Source organism: Oncorhynchus masou, chromosome 31 (assembly GCF_036934945.1).
Source record: "Oncorhynchus masou masou isolate Uvic2021 chromosome 31, UVic_Omas_1.1, whole genome shotgun sequence".
NCBI classification, from domain to species: domain Eukaryota; kingdom Metazoa; phylum Chordata; class Actinopteri; order Salmoniformes; family Salmonidae; genus Oncorhynchus; species Oncorhynchus masou.
In genome coordinates, this window is record NC_088242.1 from 57,774,918 (window position 1) to 57,791,583 (window position 16,666).

Genomic DNA, 16,666 nt, shown 5'->3' on the forward strand with positions numbered 1-16,666 from the left:
ACAAGAAAAAAAGCCAATAAATAATAAAGTCATTGTGTCAGGTGAGGGTTATAGATAGATATCATGTGAAGGTCAGAGCAGAGGAGCCTAGAGTGCAGCGGACCTCTTGACCTTCAGTCCACACTACTGTTTTGGAGGCTGTTTGAGAGCCATTAACTGGAGTGGAATATTCAAGAGGTGCCTGAAACCCAGAAAGTTCTCATCTGATGTGCGGGTGTCACAGAGTCACTGATGAAATCAAAATGCAACGCCCCCACACTTCAAAGAGGATTGGAAATGCATCTGAACTTCACACTTGTGAGCGTGCTCCACTCCTCTCAGTGACAACCCGAAAAATAACAAGAGGCGTTAGATCCCCAAAAGCTCCCATTCCGTCAATCATCTGTTGGTGTCAAAGATGTACGGTCTCTCTCGCCAAATCGCAACCATTAGCTCACTAAACCCAGCGAGAGTCATCTGGCAAAACTGGCAAGGGCACTCCAACTCTACAGACCCTCTCAGAAAAACACACACACTCAGATGCCCACCGCTGCTTCTATGCCCATTGCACAGTCATGCCCCAGGTCAGCTGGCACAGCTAGGCCAGTATGTGGGTGGATCAGTAGGTCAACGTGGGATTTAGGGTGATTCATCAGACTAGTGCAAATGCAGGTTACTGGAATATAATCAATCACAACCCTGGTGGTTTACATAGGAGGGTGTATATGGTGGTGTTGTCTGTGGTTGATTTATGCTACAGTCTAGCCTACAACAGCTGTTTCAAAGCACAGTGTACTCGCTTTAAAACAGCCAATTCATAACGTTGATTAATCCACTGCTTCGTTCACACGACGGCGTTAGTAAGACAGGATAAAAAGCAGCGACATTCAGATGGCGATGAGAAGTGTGCTCGCAGAACGGATGCCCAATTAACCTCCATCGCATGGCTCCGTGGAGGGACCCCGGAGTTATAATAAGCCCACCGGAGAGCAGCCTGTGCTGGGCAGATGGCAGCTCACAAACCCCTGAGGAGGACAGAGGGGGATGCAGGTGCTACATGTTTCTACTGAACACTTTACAGAGAAGCCACAGGTGCTTTTCTGCACATTGAATCGAAAGTCTCATAAATTGGAATACACCTCCTGTTGCTACAGCATATTTTGCATATGCATAATGTAAAGCTAATTAAATAGCATTCCTTTTCTTGTGGTTAGAGGGATCTTTTCCTTGACATGGTAAAAGGCAGACTCAAGCCACTCCAGGGACAAATTACAATTTTGCAGCAATTCAAAACATGTCAAAAGGAAATTATTTCTTAAATTTGGGCAACTAGGGTGTCTTGAAGGCATCTCCAGAATTCGATTTGAACTTGAGTAAGACAAACTAAATTAACTTCCAATTAATTATTTTGAGCTCAAATGATTTCCAATACACTGTATCCTTTCATGGGAGCAGTATAGAATACAGTATTCTGCATGTTGTGGCTATGAAGTGCTATCCCTATTCTATATGTCTCTCCCCTTCGGGATTCTCTCTGTAGCACAGCGCTCCACAAATAAAAAAACTGCACAATCTTATGATGCACTGCTGAAAATCTAAAATAGTCAAATACAAAAATAATACTTCTCAGGCTATCTAGCCTATAGTACAGGTCATCCGACTTGACCAAGGACATCCCTCTCTCTCTCTGTGCTAGATCCTGTGTAGCTCTCTGATTGATTGACAGCTCTACTAACCCGGTTCCATTTCCATCTGTTACGGAAACATTCGTCGACATGCTTAAAACTGTTACAGGTTTCAAAAGCTGCCTCATAATATATTGATTGTATTCAGGTTCATAAAAAGAAGAACTATCCACACAAAGGCAGCTGGAATTTCTGCATGACTCGAGGTTGAAAAGGAAATGTGCAAGAGTGGCACTGAACTGTGTCTTCTTGCTGCCCTGGCAGCGTCATGCAATCGGCTGACCAATCATGGGTTACCATGGTAATTGTGGGAATGGACAAAGATAAGTATGGTGGAAAGAGAATGTAAGGGGATTCAAGCATATAGTGATGCATTTCTGGTAAAATAGCGTAGGACATGATGCACTGTGAGCATGTTTATGCATACAGGCAATGCTTGGTAGTCACAAAGCAAGATGGTGGGAGAGAGTTGGTAGGTGTGTGAGTGAGTGAGTGAGTGAGTGAGTGAGTGAGTGAGTGAGTGAGTGAGTGAGAGTGAGTGAGAGTGTGTGTGACACACGCAAGGCCAAATTAAAGGAAGCGCGAACGAGTAAAGAGCATGTACACACTGGAATTAGAATGCACGGTAGTGATGACTGAAAACAGACGGGCCGCCAGCGTCAATGCCGTCAAAAGCGTCGTGCGCTTCAAATTAGAAAGCAAGTCTGTTTCTCGCATCTGCGCGAAGCAGTGCTCGTTCGCTTTTGATTTGGCCTACAAGAGTGTGTGAGTGTGAGTGAGTGCGAGCAAGCGAGCGTTTGAGGGAGACAGAGAGAGTCCGTGTGTGGGTGAGAGAGAGCGTTTGTGTAGTTGTTTGCTTTGTTTCTCATCCTCTTAACTTTATCCCAGTCTGTACGCTGCTACTTATCTCTGATGAGTTCTAGAGTTGAGAACACTCCGCTCGCTCTGGTTTATCCAGCACTCCACGCAGGTTCTCTGTTTGCCTAATTAATCTGGAGTTACATCCCATTGTCACTAATTACAACATGAATCCCATAATCCAGGAGAGAAGATGGTAATTATTATTGCCCTGTGCCGCTTGGGCTTCATCTGGAGCCGTATCACCCTCAGTCTGTGGTAGTACTCATGACAGCAGGAGGAGAAATGTCTGTTCGTGAGACTCAGATGATTCATCTGGCGGTCTCAGAATAATTGGCTTTTTCTTTTCTTACACAGACATGAAATATCCACACAAAAAAATTCAACCACGCAACTTCACTTATGGTGGGATGCCGAGTGAGCCAAGAGAGATCTCTCCACCTCCTGTGTGGTCACTCTGTCACAGCCTGATAGTCACCGGCTGGTTTGTCAGAGGTCAGTAGAGACCTGACAAACAGGAATAAGTGACAAGCACCATTCAACATTGCTCGTGTCATATGGAAGGCACAACTGACCACCTAAGATCAATAAAAAAAGGTACATATTTAAAAGAGGGATATTCACACCTAAAACACATACAAAAAGGAACCTTGAGCTCTACACAATTTCAGTTTTGTAGCAGATCTTTGGATGTACAGTCCTAACATCATCATAATAATAATCTTCTAATTCCACAAGTGGTGAAAGGGCAGGAATGTTATTATCACACAGCACAGTCAGCCACAGCAACCTGAGAAGACGGGAACCCCAGAGAAGAGGTTCAGAACAAGGAAAGGTGATCGTCAAGGAGTGGTCATGGGGGCAATAGATAATGAGACAACATCGTCACCAGTTCTAGACAGTAAATGCTTACCTGCTATTACCTTTCTGTATAAACAACTGTCTTGTTAAATTGTAGAATATGTATTGTGTACAGTATGAAAATAAGAGATCCTCTGAATTCTTTAAAAAAAAGTCAGAGAATCTAAGTTACATAATTTAGCTTTGCATTGTATGTGTTGCCCTGCAAAGTGAGTGAATACTTCCTCTCCGGTGTCAATGGGTAGTTTGGGGGCATAGACAAATGCTTCCTCGTTGCCAATGGAAAATTACAAACTATTTCATTAAGCGGAAAGAAAGACTGCTATAAACATGGTCTGTTGAGCTGGAAATTTGGATTCTTCACAACTTACAGAATGTCTCAGAAAGCTCAATATATTTGGACAAAACCAACCACCTACTGTCTCTGGATGCGAAACGTCAATATCGAGTGAAGGCTGGGGCCCAGAAATGTTTTTCCTTTTCTACAGGGGAGATTAAGGTCAATAAGCAGTACACTACAGCACAGATGGGTGGACGGGCAGATTTATCCACTACCCAGCAGAGAGAAAAGCCTCAGCAGCTACAGAGAGAGAGTGTTAGCAATGTATGTTATTCATCAATAACACAAACTCCAAAGCATATCAGGGGGATAAAAAGATGTTTATTTGAGAAGGACAAATCAAGAGGTTATACTGGAAGGTAGATGTTCAGTCTCCCCTGTCCTCAGCTTTTCTCCACTGAACAAAGGAACAGGATACCATTTATACCCCCCCACCCCACCCTAGCCTGGGGTTGACCAATCAGAAGTCCTTGCAGTACAACTGGCCAAAAAACAAATATGCTGCTCCCGACTCAATGTACAGAATGTAGCACAAGTAGGTCTGAGTTCAGGAGTGACATTCCAAAGATTCTAAACAGCGGTTGAACTGAAACCCAGCTCCTATTTACAATTCACGATTGACCATTAGTACTAGATTTTGTTTAGTACTCTCGTCCCTTCAAACTCTCCGTTGTGTATTTATCTTCAAAATATTATTGAGAGAGCTTACAGCAGAAGCTTAACTTGAAAACACCCAATAAAAACCTCATTCTGGTTCATTTGCCATTTACAGTTAGTATATAATAAAACGGTGGAGTTTTTGAACTGAAATCAGCTTCCGAACCTCAAAAAAAAAAGGTTCAACGTCAAAAGCTGTGTGGTGTTCTTTCATTCAAGCAACAACTTCACCGTTGACAGGCTGGGGGCATCTATATCTATAGCACCCCTGTTGTGCTCATCTACACCGTATGACCAGGATTACACCAACATACTCTACTGTGAAAACCATCTAGCCAAAAAGGAGACTTGTGTCCGAGTTTGAGCACTGACCTCAAGGAGAAAGGTGCTGTAATTTACACATCAATGGAGGAAATGAACATTCCCAATATAACCTTGAAATATCAAATCCCAAAGTATTTGATATTTGTAATGAGAGAAAAACATTGTTTGAGACAAGATTGTACATTTCACCTAGCTGTTTGTAAATCACTGGATTCAGTGGGCTCGGTGTCGGTCTAACTTGTGGAAGGATGCATTCACATCATAATCTGTTATATCATAGATCATAATCTATTTTATATCATAGAGTATAATATTATCTTACATTCTGACAAACCCCGTTTCCTCATCAACAGCTGTGAAGGAGGTAATCAGAGTCCCAGCTCAATAGGGATTACAGATATATATTGATTCACAGACATCAGCAAACGTGTGAAGCTCTAGACATCAGACAAGGGTTTTGATTAGACAGATGAAAAATGACAAATTATGATTTTGCAGCATTGATCTAAATATAGAGCATTTTTAAAAACTTTAAGAAGTACCTTCTGTACAGCCAATAAAAGACCTTTCAAAACATCTGATTGAAGAAAATAACATTGTCAATTCAAACGAAGGCGGCCTACTATTTAAAGTCCCACAGCTTTCTTTTGACATATTAAATCTCCTTTGTGATGTTGTGAAAGGGTGCCGTGGGTCATCAGACAGCAACCATACAAAAACATGGGCAAAGTAGCACAAATCTTCCTCAGGCAAAAAAAGAGAGCAATTCATTGTCAAGCCAAAACATAATGAGCTGACCCAAATAAATAAATAAATTACTGCCACTGCTGTGCACTTGAAAGTGGTGATTTTAAAAATCCAAGATAAAACTGTTATACTATTTCGACACCCTTCTAGGAGTCAGAGTGAGGATATGGCATGAAAATTAATATGTTATTTCTGCTCGATGCAGCACTATTCTTCCTGAAGACACAAAACACATCAGCATTTTTTCATTTTGGTGAATGGGGTGGTGTACCTAATAAACTGGCCACAGTGTATATTCCAACAAAACGGTTCACTAGCAATTTTGGCAAAAAAACTAGTAGTTAGATACTAACACCAGAAAAAAATATGTACATTCTGCACAGCTGTATATTCTACAGAGTAGTCTGTATGATAGAAAGCATGTTAACTGTGAGGCAGGTTGGATGACCTGAGAGAAAGTGAGAAGAATCATTTTTCTATTCTTGCCAAAGGGCTGTCAGTCAAGTAAATAGCCACAGGGCAGGAGCACAGGCGCCTTTCCTCCGCTGCTATGGGGAGCACCAAAAAGGTAGTGACAAAGTCCCAAATGATAGTGAACGACAGTGACAGAGTCATCCAGTATTGGATTCCAAGTCAAACAGATCATGTGTGAAATGTCAACGGATCCACAGCGCAACCCATCATGCAAAGTGTTTTTTTTTTTTTGACAAACTTAGTGACACACTGCTTAGGTAAGAGTGAGAAAGGGGTCATAGCTCCAAACCGCTCCTGACTGTCCCCTATGGAGGTTAAGTCCATTATGAACCTCCCGAGGAGGGTTTTGGACCGACTGCAGTGTGGCAGTCCCTCTTAAGTTTAATTAAAGCTCAGCGTTAGAGGCCTAGTGAGGGCCTAGCGAGGGCCGATCGAGCTACTGAGAGAGCACCCTGCTGAGAGAGCATTTTAATTGTGTGAGAGGGTGTCAGCTTGTGTTACCTGTCAGTCTGTAATACCTTCATGTTTCAAGCAGACCACCATAGTCCCTGTGCTCAAGAACGCCAAGGTAACCAGTCTAAATGACTATAGCATTCACATCTGTGGCCATGAAATGCTTTGAAAGGCTGGTCATGGCTCACGTCAACGCCCCCAACAGATCCATAGATGACGCAATTTTATTGCACTCCACACTGCCCTCTCCCACCTGGACAAGAGGACCACCTATGTGACAACAATACATCGCCACGCTGTCCAGGAACACGGGGGCCCCATCTGTTCCCCCGGTTCACCCACGAATGTGTGGCCGCGCACGACTCCAACACCATCACCGACAACGGTGTTAGGCCTGATCACCGACGACGAGACCGCCTATAGAGAGGTGGTCAGTGACCTGGCAGTGTGGTGCCAGGACAACCTCGTCCTCAACGTCAGCAAGACAAAGGAGCTGATCGTGGACTACAGAAAATGGAAAGCCGAGCACGCCCCCATCCACAGGGCTGTATTGGAGTGGGTCGAGAGCTTCAAGTTCATTAGTGTCGACATCACTAAGGAATTAACATGGTCCACACCAGTTGAGGCTCCACAGTGAATTTTTTAAATATTTTTTTTAAGTCAGACATTTAAAAAAAAGCGACCCTTTTTAGATAAAACAATACTAAATATAGTCATGTCTCCAATTAATTGATTAAAAACAACTGTTTTGCAATTAAGGTCTACAGTAGCCTCAGCTGCACTCTGGACAGCTAGTTTCCATCCTCTGTGTGTAGTGGTTAGCGGTCATGATATGAAGGTTTGGCTTGGAAGAAGAAAAAAAATTGCCAGGACACAGAAATCTGACGTGTTGTGCACTGAAGTCCACAAGCGATGGGAAAAGGTGAGAGGAGGAGAGTGCATAGATGCAATAAGTAAATTATACAACAATCAAATGGATCATGCTGTTTTTATGTGGCTGCTATGAAAATGAACTGTGTTTGTGTGTGATCAGGGGTGTATTCATTCCTCCGATTCTGTTGAAAAAAGTTTTTTTTGTGTGTCTTTTACCCCCTTTTTTCTCCCCAATTTCATGGTATTCAATTGTTAGTAATTACTATATTGTCTCATTGCTACATCTCCCGTACGGGCTCGGGAGAGACAAAGGTCGAAAGCCACGCATCCTCCGACACACAACCCAACCAAGCCGCACTGCTTCTTAACACAGCACACATCCAACCCGGAACCCAGCCGCACCAATGTGTCGGAGGAAACACCGTGCACCTGGCTACCTTGGTTAGCGCACACTGCACCCGGCCCGCCACAGGAGTCGCTGGTGTGCGATGAGACAAGGATTTCCCTACCGGCCAAGCCCTCTCTAACCCGGGACGACGCTAGACCACCCTCTGGTGGCACAGCTAGCACTTCTATGCAGTGTCCTAGACCACTGCGCCACCAGTGGAAGCAAACGGAACAGGGATAAACATACCTGAATTTGTTCACTAGAAACTGGTTTGCAACTGTTGTACTAATGATTGCACCCTAGATAAGCTAGATACAGGCAAGAGTGTGCAAGGTGGTATTGAATGTGTCAATGTCTGTCACCTCGATTACTAAAAAAAACATTTTGACCTGTGCACCTGTTGTAAGCTTTCATTCATAGGTTAGGTTTTAGTAACCTCATGGAGGGTATAAGGAAATGTTGAGTATCATGGAGCAGCCTAAACCTATCGATGTTACATTGAGCTGGTTGAATGGAATATGAATGACAGTCATCCAATGCTGTAATAAAAATAAGGCCATGCTCATAAAAAATATAATCGTACTCCCTCATCTTAAAACGGCATTGACTGTCACTGGTCCACACACACACACACCAACATGGTCGTGAATAAGGCATGACAACACCTCTTCCCCTTCAGGAGGCTGAAAAGATTTGGCTTGGGCTTTCAGATCCTCAAAAAGTTCTCCAGCTGCACCATTGAGAGCATCTTGACTGGTTGCATCACCGCTTGGTATGGCAACTACTTGGCATCCAACTACAGGGCACTATGGAGGGTAGTGCGTATTGGCCAGTATATCAATGAGGCCGAGATACCTGCCATTCAGGACCTCTATAGCAGACGGTGTCAGAAGGCCCTAAAAATGGTCAAAGACTCCAGTCACCCAAGTCATAGACTGTTCTCTCTGCTTCCACCGCACACAGCAAGCAGGACCGATGCACCAAGTCTGGAACCAACAGCACCCTGAACAGTTCCTACCCCCAAGCCATAAGGCAACTAAATAGTTATCCAAACATCTACCTGGACTATCTGCATTCACTCTATTTGCAACTTTTTGACTCATCACATGCTGCTGCTTCTGATTATTATTTAGCCTAGTGCATAGTCACTATACCCCTACTTATATGTACATACACTACATGAAAAAAGTATGTGGACACGTGCTCGTCGAACATCTCATTCCAAAATCATGGGGATTAATATGAAGTTGGTCCCACCTTTGCTGCCATTACAACCTCCACTCTTCTGGGAAGGCTTTCTACTAGTTGCTGGAACATTGCTGCAGGGATTTTCTTCCATTCAGCCACAAGAGCATTAGTGAGGTCGGGCACGGATGTTGGGTGATTACGCCTGGCTCGCAATCGGCATTCCAATTCATCCCAAAGGTGTTCAATGGGGTTGAGGTCAGGGCTCTATGCGGGCAAGTCAAGTTCTTCCACACAGATCTCGACAAACCATGCGTGTATGGACCTCGCTTTGTGCACGGCGGCATCGCCATGCTGAAACAGGAAACGGCCTTCCTCAAACTGTTGCCACAAAGTTGGAAGCATAGAATAGTCTAGAATGTCATTGTACACTATAGCATTAAGACTTCCCTTCACTGGAACTGAAGGGCCAATCCCGAACCATGAAAAAACAGCCACAGGCCATTATTCCTCCTCCACCAAACATTTCAGTTGGCACTATGCATTGGGGCAGGTAGTGTTCTCCTGGCATCCACCAAACCCAGATTTGTCTGTCGGACTGCCAGACGGTGAAGCTTGATTCTTCACTCCAGAGAACGCGTTTCCACTGCTCCAGAGTCCAATGTCGGCAAGCGTTACACCACTCCAGCCGACACTTGGCATTGCGCATGGTGATCTTAGGCCTGTGCTTAGCCATGGAAACCCATTTCACAAAGCTCCCGATGAACAGTTATTGTGATGATGTTGCTTCCAGAGGCAGTTTGGAACTTGGTAGTGAGTGTTGCAACTGAAGACAGACATTTGTTATGCACTTCAGCGATCCCGTTCTGTGAGCTTGTGTGGTATACCACCTTGTGGCTGAGCCGTTGTTGCTCATAGACGTTTGCACTTCAAAATAACAGCATTTACAGTTGACCGGGGCAGGTCTAGCAGGGCAGAAATTTGACAAACTGACTTGTTGGAAAGGTGGCATCGTATGACAGTGCCACTTTGAAAGTCACTTAGCTCTTCAGTGAGGACATTCTACTGCCAATGTTCCTATGGAGATTGCATGGCGGTGTGCTCAATTTTATACAACTGTGAACAACGGGTGTGGCTGAAATAGCCAAATCCACATAGATACTTTATATATATATATATCCATTCTCATACCCCTGCAGATCGACTCTGTTCTGTGACCCACGTATGTAGCCAAGTTATCATTACTCATTGTGTATTTATTCCTTGCGTTATCATTTCTCTCTGAATTTCTGGGAAAGGCCAGTAAGTAATAATTTCACTGTTATTCTACACCTGTTATTCACAACGCACGTGACAAATAAAATTGTATTTGATGGTAGCAGGGCTGGGTGGTAACTAATGGGAAACAAGACCTGACATGTCTTCTACTGTACACATGCAGCACAAACTGCTGCCATGTACTCTATATTTGAAGAAGCAGCACTCACACATGAGTATCTGACACCCTATGGTCCACTGCAAAGATGTGAAACTCCATGCTATCCCTCATTTCATCATAAAAGGGCTAAATTGGACAGACAGACATTTGAGAGGATTAGGCTAGGTGTTAAAGGTCTTTTGAGGTCTGACAGTTTGTCAAGTGATCTCCTCAGCTCCCTCCATGCTAAACAGATATCATTGACAACATAAACAGATCCACAGTAATGTAATACGGCACCAGCTACAGGAGTGCATCTATGTGAGACTGAGTACTTGGTCAAATGCATGCTCCAAGTGCTAAATTTACTCACCAGTTCAACCCAGCATCGGCACTACTCTGCATTCTGCCCGCCAGTGTGAAGTGCACAGCACTAATTAATATTTCCTATTTGTCCATCATATTGTAACACATGCCCGCAAGTTCTCTTTTTTTTGCCCCGGGATTTTTGTTTTTGATGCAACATAATTACAATAAAACCACAAATAATTCATCTCAAATGCGTTAATTTAGGAAATCTGTTCCCAAGTATTCCAACAAATACAAGGTATGAAATGATTGTATTGGAAAATAACAATCTATTTTTAGGCTTCGTTGTTGTCAATTTGCAGTGTACACATTATTTTAATTGTGTTCCGGCCCCAACCATCCCCCCGGCAAAAATCTGCCTGCGGCTGAATCTAGTTACCTACCCCTGTTGTAACCTATTATTGAAACAATATTAAGCCTCTATCAGCATGGTGTTAAAACCACTGCTTAGTTCGTTTTACGGTGCTTAGACTACACAATGTGGTTGATATTGATAACCACATTTCAAGGAAGAGTTTTGGTTACATTATTTTCCAATTTACTTGGCATTTATTTAATACAATATTCTAAATATGTAACGTTACTTGCTAAAACAGAACTGTGGACATATCCTATGCATTGTCCCTAGAACGGTAAATCCGCATGTAGCCTACCTTGGATGTGTTGGTTGACCACATTTTCCAGTCGGTCCAGTCTCTCTATAATCTTCAGAGTTTCTCCCTTGTTGTCATCTTCAAACTTTCTCGCCGGTTCTGTCTCTGAGACTTTGGTGTTCACATTGGCCACATAATTAGTGATCCAGCCGACGTAGAGAAGACATACAATATTGGTCATGCCACTCAAAATTACGCATGTCGACACCAAAGTTTTGGTTCTCCTAGAGCAGACCATCATCGCGACATCCCTCCATACGGTCCAATGCGTATACAAACGCAATATAAAAAAAAACCTCACAAAACTAAATGACAGTACCGTAGTTTCAGATCATCCAGGATTATAGCCTGCTGAGATTGACAGCAACGGAAACACAGAAATGTAAATTCGTAGATGCACTATACTATACCGTACCGGGCACCAGCTGAAATCCGCTGCTACAAAGTAATCGTAGAGCTGGCGGCCAATGAAATCCTCCGGAAATGTACAGTGCATATCCGATCATTACACTATCCAATTGTAGCATGGGAGGCGTGTTCTCCATAATTCTCTCGTCCTTCGAATGGGACAGACTTTTCACGTAGGTTTGGGGAGAATTTTGCTAACTCTAACCATTTTCCTAACCTTAACCTCATTCTCCTAACCAGGGGTCCCTTTCCCAAAAGCATCTATAAGGCTAAATTCGTCGTTAGAACCTTACATTTACATTTACATTTAAGTCATTTGGCAGACGCTCTTATCCAGAGCGACTTACAAATTGGTGAATTCACCTTATGACATCCTCGTAGGAGCATCATTAAATCTCCGAGCGGTTTCCCAAAACCATCGTTATTAACGTTGCACTTGAAAACGCTAATAATCTAACGCCTCATAGAACAGCTCATAGAACAGCTAAATGCGTCATTAGATGTTTTTTCCCCATCACGCGTCACTTTATACACAGAAGAACTCCGCTAAACATAGAATCACAGTGTTTATCAGTCTCTCTGTGACCGCCAATAACTTCACAACAAAGTTGACTACAAATACAAAGTTACTAAATTCTTTGCAATTGTTACAAACAAGCGAAGGGTAAAACTATACTTCCAATGAAAACTGAGATTACTGCATTCAAATAGCCTACTAACAGTATGGGCCTATATATTTAAACAATATTAAAATAAATTTCATGTTCATTCAATTTATTTTTATTTTTCTATTTGGCTACTGTCAAAATTTTGCCATCAAAATATTTAATGATGTGTAGCTTAACATGAAAGCAATGATGTTATCACGTTTAAGGACCCAAATGCAAACAGTCAAAGTAACTCCTGGAAACAGGAGACAAAGGGCTGTGACACATGGTTTTAATTCTAGACACAGGAAAGGTAGGAAGTATACGGAGGGTACGGGGCAACAGAGGACAAACAGCAAAGGGGCAAATGATCTTGGGTGCCAGCGCATCTGGCTTGACCTTCTTGGATACCGGTCGGTGCTGCGGAAGCAAAGTGGCCCGGGCCTTACTGAACCCCTCCCGGAGGTCCTGGTACTCCGCGGGGCTGGCGGAGGTCCGGGACATTTGCCAAGCCCCCAGGAAGACGTCCCGGGGCAGCCAGAACTGACTTCAGGCAATGAGTGTGGCAGGACGGGCTCCAGCCCACGATGGCACCAGTAGCCCAGTCAATAGAATCCCAATACCAAGGGGACCTGTGGAAACTAAACTAGCAGGATTTGGATCGTCTCGCTGTGGTTCCCTGACACTCATAGGTTGATGGGGGTGGTATGGTGGGTGACCCGGCCTATAAAGTGCCCGACCAGCGCTCTAACATCCATGGGAATGGAGTAGAGTTGTGTTGGGATGCCAAGCTCGGATGCCAGGGTAACATCCATAAAAGACTCACATCGGCCCCCGAGTCGATGAGTACCTGGAGAGACTTGGACTGGTCGTCCCACAGCAGGACGAGTAGGGGGAGAAGAAAAATGATCAATAAGACCCACCAGAGTACTCACTCCAACGAGTGATCTAGATAATGACCGGCAGTACCGCAATACAGACAACTCTGGGTGTCAAGTCTGCGTATGCGTTCGGCTGGAGACAGCCTCACCGCGCTGCATTAGCTCGGGATAAGGTGAATCGGCAGTCTTCGTAGGCTCTTGGAGGAACTCGGCTAAGCTCGGATTCTCTCAGGAATGTAGACACCGGGGACTTCCAGAGTTCATCAGATGCAAAGTGGGATCCTTGAGTGAGCGAATGGAACAACAATCAGACCTCTTCTCCCTCCTACGTTCCTGTAGGCTACCATTGATCCGGATGGTTAAAGCAATGAGTGTGTGTGCTATTGTACGGAATTCCACAGCATAGTCTGCCACACTGAGGGAGTCCTGCCACAGCTGGAATAACTTCCGGGCAGCCCCTCTCCCGGACACCGGAGCCTCAAACCTATTTCACCTCCACTAGGAATCCCTCCAGACTGAAGCATACGGACAACTGTTGTTCACAAATGTCTGTACCCCAGGCGAGGGCCCTCCCGGACTTTAGCGTGATGAGGTACGCTATCTTAGAGCAGTCCGAGGAGAAGGAGGAAGGCTGCAGCTCTATGACGAGGGAACACTGAGCGAGAAGCGCCCAACAGATGCACGAATCTCCATCGAAGCACTCTGGGGAGGTAAGCAGGGTTCCCGGGAAACTGGGGTGATGGCACTGCTACCATCCGGGTTACTGAGGGGCTGGGAGGTTACTGTCACTGGTAGGCTACATAGTAGACAACCCACGTAATTGCTCCCACAATGTGTCCAATGCTAAGTTGTGACGATCGGCCATGGCCTGGAACCCTTCCATCAGGCTGCGAAGCAACTCCTCTTGCCTACCAATGGTGGCTCCTTGGGAGGAGATGGCATTGCGGAGCTGGTCCAAGTATGCTGGGTCAGTCATGGCCAGTTTGTACTATCACGTTTAAGCTAAGACCCAAATGCAGGCTGTCAAAGTAACAATGTTTATTACAACAGGGGCAGGCAAACAACAGGTCAAGGCAGACAGGGGTCAATAATCCAGAGAGGGTGTAAGGCACCGGAACAGCAGGTGGGCTCAGGTCAGGCAGAGGTCGGTAATCTAGAGTAGTGGGGCAAAGGTACAGGAGGGCAGGCAGAATGGTCAATACCGGGAAAACTAGGAAACAGGAACAAATCGAGAGACAGGAGCAGAGGGGAAAACGCTGGTAGGCCTGATGAAACAAAATTAACTGGCAACAGATAAACAGAGAACATAGGTATAAATACACAGGGGATAATGGGGAAGATGGGCGACACCTGGAGGGGGTGGAGTCAAACACAAAGACAGGTGAAACAAATCAGGGTGTGACAGATGTGCCTAATCTTGATTTAGTGCATTGTTATAGGTTAAGCATTAGAATAAAATACCTCAATATTTGCAGCCATAGGTGATAAACTCCCTAGGAGCTGATCCGTCGTCAGTATTGTGGAATAATTCTAATGTTAAGGTAAGATTTGAATGGAGAAAGCTGACCCGAGAGCACCGGTGCCTTTCATTCGATCCTATCGGCCTCAACTTAACAAACGTTCTCTACGCAGTGTTTTGAGAAATGAACGTTACATCTTTGGCAGTTGTAGGATAGATGCATCGTTAAAACACTCGTAAGCATAAATTCTGTCTCCTTATCGATAAAATGGGAAATTATGATGCAGTACTCAACGAGCCCACAGGGGGCCTCCTTTCATAGACTTTATTGTTAGGCTACCCAAGCGGTTAGTCATGATCCAACATCACATATTGTTGAAGACGTCACCGATTATTGAGACTTTCTAAAACAATAATTGTAAAATACATCCTTAAGATCATACATTCTTTTGAATAATGCAGGCTTGTCCCGAATAGCCTACCACCACTATACAGCTAGCTAAGACCATTTGCCAACTGCAGAGACAGGTGAGAGAGGAGTGGTTCAAATCATTTCTATGATGGCCGATGAGAGACAGAAGTGACAGGAGCCTCCCCATCACCCTTCCATCTCCTTGATACAGGCGTGCTGTATGAGAGCTGGAGCGCTAACATAACATCAGCGCACCAACAGATGGATTCCACAGATAGTGCCTTGAGGCAGCAGCTTTGATCTTTGTCTTTCATGCAATGGTTCACTAAATTACTTCTTCACCTTTACAGCGCCACCATAAACCTCATTCACCAAGATGAGCGCCTGGAAGGACGCAGCTGATGGATGAAATATGCATATGAGCACTGAAATATTGAATGAATCCAATTGAAACTTTCACATGACTTTCTCATGCTGCAAAAGTAGGAAAGAGTTACCAGCAAAGATACTGCCAATGATATTTTGTATTTTATTTGAAGGTTTAAAATAAATACCTTGTGATAATAAAGTGTTAAAGGAGCAGTTGGCTAAGTCTACCAAAGGCCTATCAACTTGTTTCCAAGTCATTTGTCAATGTACTGTGACATGGAATCTATGTGGGAAATACATTGGATTTGCAATAAGCCATTAACCCCTCAAAACTGTTGTTTTGAGGGTTGATTTCAACCACAGGATTATGTCATCATGATGACACATTTTCAACAGACAATCCTAAATCAAATCAAATGTGAAATGCACTTTAAATAATGTTTGATTAGATTTAATCCTATTCTTTAACTTAGATGTTTAGTTGACATGGAGACGTGAATCCAACATATCGTTTCTAGACAAACGGGAGCTGTCAGACTAAGTCAGTAGCACAAAAGATACATCTCCTTCAAATGTTGATATTTGGTTGTGTTGACAACCAAACACAATTCAAAATCCCTTTTGCAATACAGTAAATAGCCTATAAACTTGTTGACAAGATAACAAATTATGTTAAGTCTCCAACTAAACCAAAACCTATCCAAGCATTAGATACATCTCCTGTAAATGTTGATATTTAGTTGCATTGTCAAGCAAACACAATAAATATTACTTTTGTAATACAACTACTAACATAAAGTTAAGGCTATTTTACAAACTAACAAACTAAACTAACTAATATTTTACAAACTATTTTACAAACTAATGTAACAGTATTTATTCCTAAGAAAGCCAAGGTAACTGAGCTAAACAACTATCGCCCCGTAGCACTCACTTCTGTCATCATGAAGTGATTTGAGAGACGAGTCAAGGATCATATCACCTCCACCCTAGATGACACCCTAGACTCCAATTTGTTTACCGCCCCAATAGGTCCACAGACGAAGCAATCGCAATCACACTGCACACTGCCCTAACACATCTGCACAAGAGGAATACCTATGTAAGAATGCTGTTCATCGATTACAGCTCAGCATTTAACACCATAGTACCCTCCAAACTCGTCATTAAGCTCGAGACCCTGGGTCTTGACCCCGCCCTGTGCAACTGAGTCCTGGTGGTGATGGT

General features: G+C 43.8%; 1 protein-coding gene across 1 annotated transcript in view; it reads right to left on the bottom strand.

Moving 5' to 3' along the window:
• The window catches only part of LOC135525246 (polypeptide N-acetylgalactosaminyltransferase 18-like), an 89,696-nt gene extending 78,029 nt beyond the window's left edge, over positions 1–11,667 (bottom strand). The window contains exon 1 of the mRNA XM_064952964.1: positions 11,264–11,667. Within this exon, the coding sequence (XP_064809036.1) occupies positions 11,264–11,504 (241 nt within the window). The 5' untranslated portion in view covers positions 11,505–11,667. The remainder of the gene's footprint in view (positions 1–11,263) is intronic.
• Positions 11,668–16,666: the final 4,999 nt, after the last annotated feature.